Source organism: Nothobranchius furzeri, chromosome 15, assembly GCF_043380555.1.
Source record: "Nothobranchius furzeri strain GRZ-AD chromosome 15, NfurGRZ-RIMD1, whole genome shotgun sequence".
NCBI lineage: Eukaryota > Metazoa > Chordata > Actinopteri > Cyprinodontiformes > Nothobranchiidae > Nothobranchius > Nothobranchius furzeri.
The window spans coordinates 28,917,364-28,923,621 of NC_091755.1; the positions used below are offsets into that span (position 1 = coordinate 28,917,364).

Below are 6,258 nucleotides of genomic sequence, written 5' to 3' on the forward strand. Positions count from 1 at the left end.
TGATTGCACTAATGGGTGTGTTATCTGGATTTTATAAATTAAAATTTTACAAATATAATCTTGGCAACATCTTTTGTAGGTTCATTCTACGTGGTTCTTTTTCCAACACAGCAAACGAGTTGTTTTACTTTGTTTTTTCTGACTTTGTGACGCTGGAGCCTTCCTCAAAACTCACTTTTGTTGGCGTCCCTTCCTTCTCCGTTTATCCGCGGGCAGCTAAGGACGGTAAAGAAATCAGCCGTAACAGAGCACTGCACAAGAGAAAATCCTATAATGGACTGGGACAGAACAAGAATCATAAACACCGAACAACCAAAACACAAAAGATGGATTTGGGAAGCTATAGAAATAAGGAGACGTGGATACAACCATGAACAGGGACGATGGGGTCTACACATTGGATCACGCATGGGACTGTGTCATCGACGAGGAGAGCGCGGGCAGCAGAGGACGGTGTCACCCTCTGCTGCCCGCGGGTAAATGAAGAAGGAAGTGACGCCGACAACAGCGGTGAGCTCTGAGGAAGGCTACAGCCAAAACATCAGCAGAAACAAGGCAGAACTCTTTTGCTGTGTTGGAAAAAGAACCAAGTAATGCAGTTATAATCTTGGTAACCTCAACACATTAGAAGACCATTCAGGAAGCCTGAAAAACTTTTAAGATTATCTTAAAAATTTTCAAGAAAGTCTTGCTTCATGGAAGCAAAATATCCAACCATGGAGTGGTTTGAAACTTCCTCTCACTTGTTTGGTGACAGGCATTTAACGTCCTTCAGAAAAATCGATCACTAAAAACACTCAGACTCATTGATCTCTTTGATTCACCTCCATCGATTAACACAATCCGTCCACATTGACTTAAAGTCCATCCGCTCCTCTCGTTATCGTCTCCTTTTCAAACCCGTCATTGCTTAATGGCAGTTTGTGACATATGACACAGTTTTGTATCCAGCCAGTATATATATATATATATATATATATATATATATATATATATATATATATATATATATATATATATATATATATATATATAAAATGACACATAATTTTCAAATACTGCTGCTTTTTCAGGCTCTTTGGGAGGTCTTTTCGTGGAAGGGGAAGACTCGGCCACATCCAACCCTGTGGAGGACATCAGCAAGTGGAGTGTGGAGGATGTGTGTGGCTTTATAAGCAGCCTGGCTGGATGTGCAGAATATGCACAGGTAAGAGGACATGGAGAGAGAAAAGAGAGAGAGAGGCAAGAGGCAGGCTTATTAACCACAGAGGAAAGGTGACAAAGACATTGTTTTGTCCATATAGAGGCACTTCAGCAGCTGTTAGTTTTGTTTTTTGAGTTTAATGTGGATGTGTGCAGCTGCATGGATGGTCAAGTTTAGTTTTGTCACATTTGTGGGCTTTGTATGAATGAGAGTTGGTTTAAAGTGCATGTAAGTGTGAACATCTTGTGCGAGTCTAAGCTACTACGGCAATCATTTTCCCTCTGGGATTAATAAAGTGTTTTTGAATTGAATGTGTTGATACACGCTGTTCCAAAATCAGCTACCCATTTTTTTCACGATAAAATTGTTTAAATCTAACAGTTTTTATAAAGAAAAGTTATTTATTCATAACGACACTGCTGCTCTTTAGACGTAGTGCAATGCTGAAGAAAAAACAAACAAACACAATTTCAAGAGTTTCCCAGTTTTGAGGATAAATTTAAAATGTTTTCAGAATAAAACCAAAATGTTGAGAATAAAGCTGAAAAGTACACAAACACAATTTCAAATATTGTAAGAATAAAATCAAGATGGAAAGTTTTCCAAACTAAAATCCCCTTTCCTTTTTTCTCCATACATTGTGTACACTATTGTGACTTTTATTTTGAAATCTTGAGGCTAGTCAATCGTTGACACCAAAGTTGAGCAATTGTTAAACCATGAAAGTCTTTGACTTAAAAAAAGAACCTTTGTTTGGTAAACTATTTTGTTACCTTTAAATAATCTGGAAAACATAATCTGAAGACAACAAGGTGGTGGAACGATGTTTCATCCCTGCTGTTAGTCATTCTGGCATTAGATTTCTAAGAAACCAGCCAATGTGAACTCGTCTACACAATATGGAGACAAAAAGGCTTTGATGGGAGATGTGTTGCTTGAACCCCATCAGATCACTTTCTGGGGTGTGTCCGGTTTTGGAACAGAGTCCCTGTTTAGCTTGTGTGTGTGTGTGTGTGTGTGTGTGTGTGTGTAGTTTGTGTGTGCATGTCGGGGCTGTGGCTGAAGCGGCTGTGTCTCTGCCAGGTGTTTCGGGAGCAGGCCATTGATGGAGAGACATTGCCGCTGCTCACTGAGGAGCATCTGCTCAACACCATGGGACTAAAGCTGGGGCCTGCACTCAAGATCCGCTCACAGGTACACACATCACAGACCCGTGTGTGTGTGTTTGTGTGTTGGAGTGGAGGTTTGTGTGTGTTTGAATGTGTGTTTCTGTCTTTAGGACACAGAGAAATTTGTTAGCCTAGAGTAGCATAGCTAAACTTCCCTAAACTAGCCTGCCCCTGCCGCCTCTCTTCTTCTCTCTCTGAATTATTGTTTCAAAACATAATTTAATCCACCAGATGAAGCTCAGCAGGCAGCTCTGACAGTCATGTGGTCTTCTCTTACCTCCTCAGGTAGCACGCCGTGTTGGCAGGCTCTTCTACATGACCGGATTCCCGCTAGCATTCCCATTTCCACCTTCTGCCATCTTACGTCCGTCTGATCGGGATCGAGACCCCCTGACGACACCATCTGACGCCCCCCTGTCCGTCCCGCTGTCCCTGCCACACCAACCCACCTCCACCAGCAGCAGCTCTTCTGCATACAGCGGCCCCACCCCAGGGTGCTCCTCCCCCAGAAAGGAGAACGGAACCAGCTCTGCGATGGTGGGAAGATACGAGGCTAAGACTCCCTCATAGGAACACAGGATTCGTGTTGCAGGGAGCCCGAGTGGGGTCACAGTCAGACCCCATTCACCAGACTCCTCTTTATTCTCAGAAATTTTAACTTAAGTTTGCAGGAAACGATTTGACTGGAATAACAGACTATTGAACAACCTCTGCAGTGGCTGGAGATGAGTGAAATCCAAAGAATCCGGGCTGGAAGGGAGAGAAGTGACAGAGGAACAGAGAAAGAGAAGGAAAAGGGGACAGCTGGTCACAGACAGCCTGCCAAGAAAATGAAGCAGAGCCCCGCCACAAATGCGACATTCTTGCAAATCAGACAGACGCTAGCGGAAACCCTTCCTTCCTTCCTGGGCAGGAGGAAGCTCTCCTCACTGACTTTCTATCTCTGACTGCACTTAGCCCAAGCCCACCAGAGCCCGGGAATTAAAAAGTGACGCATCTCCCTTTTATCCTCTCTCCCTTCTCTTTATCTCGACTATTTCCCCGAGGCCAAAACGGCAGCGTGGCACTTTCGTTATAGAGGCTGGAGTTGAAACACATGCTGAATAGCACTGGATCTGACCAGCTCCCTCTTGTATCACTGCAACTATGCATTCCACTGTCCTGATACCAAAGATGATACCGGATGGATGGAATAAGAAAAGTTTCACATCGAGTCTGATTGTTTTTTGTTTTTGGTCAGGTCCAGAGAACGGGAAATGCTGAAATAGGGCCTTGACTCTTTTCAAGGTGACGTAGGTAGACTGGCACTTAAAGCTATCATAAACGGAGAGGTCTCATTGTTGTGTGCAGCTTGTTTATTGTACACTTGTGTCGACTACTGTCAAAGGCAGGATGAACATGCAAAATTGTACAGAATCACGCTTAAGATGAAAATATTCTGGTTACTTACATGGTACTTTTTTTGTTAAATGTAGTTGCACGAATAAGAATTTCTTAACTGAAAAATGTGACATGCTCAACTTTGGTGGTACTTTTGTTCCTAATTTTCTACAAAAAAAAACTAAAAAAAATAAAGAAAATAGTGTAATATAAAAAAAAACGAGGCGGAAATCTCAAATGCTACTCCAGCATACAAATATGAGGACAGAATTATTTATAGGACTTCTGATGTAGTAGATAAAGCAGATTATGATATGTATAAAAATTAGCCCTTAAAATGGATCCAAAGATACTTTTAGTTTGTTTTCTCTTGGTTGCAGGGAAAAGAAAAGGCACAACGCTCTTAATGCAAATGTATTGAATTTCTTATGGATTTTTTTAAAACAACGCAAGCAATGGATTCAAAATGCTCTCTAGATTTCCCTTCAAAAGTTTTGTTTTCATCCTATTTTTCTATTCACCACACAGGTGAAATAAATCCTAAAGAAACAGAGCGCTCTTCTTTTCTGTTTTCTTCAGACAACACACAGATGCCTTTTGTTTTCTTCTCAGGTGTTTGTGGTTCTTCTGTAAGCCTGGAGCAGGAGGTCTGTGGTCTCCTGGTGTGTAAGATGAGGAAGAGGAGGTGACCCATGAGGAGCACAGTTCAGTTCAATTCCAGCTGTTGGGAGCGCGAGGTTCAGCCGAAGGCCAAGGGCCTTCCTGCCTCCTGTGGGGGCAAACCTGACCCTCCCTGCGTACACACGTTTCAGCCCTCACGCTTCCCTCTTCAAAGCAAACCCTGATGGGACTTTCCTTAGCTTTAGGCAGCTTCTGCATCAGAATGTTCTGAATTCAATGAAAACTGCAACAGAGGAAGTGTGACCGGATGATGAAGCAACTAGAATCCAATCCTCATTTGTGGCTTTTGAAACTGTAACACAACCAGGGATGAAAGTGTGAAAATGTATGATTACTGTGTAAAATCAGTTATCACATTTTTTATTTGGTGATTAAAAATGTGCATAAAACACAAATTAAGGGATGCACAGATTCTGGTTTTGAGGACCGACACCAGTAGCTGAAAACTGATTTGTACTGATTGTTTCATCTTAAAGTAAAATTAAATTCTGGAAGCAATAACCTCCACAGATCTGTTACTGCTAGTGTAAATTAGCATGTACTGATGGTGAGTTCAAATCAGGAAAAATGTTGGATTTTTATTGTTACCTGGCAATCGTGCATTCATGGACAAAAAAGGGAATAGAAACCGATTATTGGCTGATTCAGTATATCCTCTGATTTTAAATATGAGTCGTTTTAATGAAAAATCAGTTTTAAAACTGTTGTCTTTTTACACATTTTACTACTTTAACCAATCACTGGGTGGTTTAAAACAGATACTCAAAGCTTCATCATAAACAAAATCAGTGTTACACCTACCGGTACTTTTTTAAACCAGGCGGCTGAACTCAAACTGTTTGAAATTCTAACTTTTAAGGCAAAAACAAAACACACAAAATAAAGTGCATCTACTCTGATTACGTTTGCAACAAACTACAGTCATGATTTAAGTCAGACTGAGAATATTGAATCGGAGACCGGTCGCCTTGTTGAAGACTTCTTCATTTCAGTAGTGAACTCTGATAAGTCTAGAAAGAAAAGCTAATTACTGTAGGAAAGTTGGGTGTGTGTGTGTATGTGTGTGTGTGTGTGAGAGAGAGAGAGAGAGAGAGAGAGAGAGAGAGAGAGAGAGAGAGTGAACAGACAGTGGTGTGAGTGGAGGGTGGGTGAGGAGTTGGCTCAGAAACAGACCAGCCTGTGTTGGAGCTCTACCACCTGGGCAGAGTCTTGGCAAGGCATCAGACGCCACCCTGCCAGGCTGGCACAGCCCTGCTGCCTCGGGGCTCAACAACTCGCCTCTCTGTGCCCATCCTCTGGCCCGGCTCGGCCCAACTCACCCAGGCTCATAGATTCCACATAGTTCTCTTTTAAAACCAATTGGTAACTACTACTTTACCTGTTGAATTAAATATAGATTCACTAAGATAAATACAATAAAGTGTATCTCTTACTGAATAGAATATTTACCAAGAAATCACAATGTAACCATAGAAACACTACATGGTATATATGTTGTGTAGACGCGTGTCTGCTCTGTCTTCTCCATCTCCAGTGAGTCGTGGCGGACGGCTGCTTATACTGAGCCAGGATCCTCTGGAGGTTTCTTCCTGTTAAACAGGGAGTTTTCCTCTCCACTGTCGCTGTATGCTTGCTTAGTATGAGGATTGCTGTAAAGTCACTGACACTAGTCAGTGACTTGATGCAATTTGCTGGGTTCCTTACATAGGAAACTTTTTTCTGATTGGCTTAATGAACTGACCTGTGTGAAGTGCCTTGAGACGACTCTTGTCGTGATTTGGCGCTTATAACAGTGTTTATAACAATGGGATTAATCTGAAATTG

General features: G+C 41.9%; 1 protein-coding gene across 5 annotated transcripts in view; it reads left to right on the top strand.

Moving 5' to 3' along the window:
• The window catches only part of samd11 (sterile alpha motif domain containing 11), a 52,450-nt gene extending 49,320 nt beyond the window's left edge, over nt 1-3,130 (top strand). For 3 of the 5 annotated variants that reach the window (XM_015967684.3, XM_015967687.3, XM_015967686.3), the window contains exons 11-13: nt 1,074-1,207; nt 2,288-2,398; nt 2,659-3,130. In XM_015967684.3, coding sequence (XP_015823170.3) covers nt 1,074-1,207; nt 2,288-2,398; nt 2,659-2,943 — 530 coding nt within the window. In that variant the 3' untranslated portion in view covers nt 2,944-3,130. Of the gene's footprint in view, nt 1-1,073; nt 1,208-2,237; nt 2,399-2,658 lie in introns of those variants that run through there. The other 2 variants (XM_015967685.3, XM_070545144.1) reach the window with 2 other exon arrangements.
• Nucleotides 3,131-6,258: the final 3,128 nt, after the last annotated feature.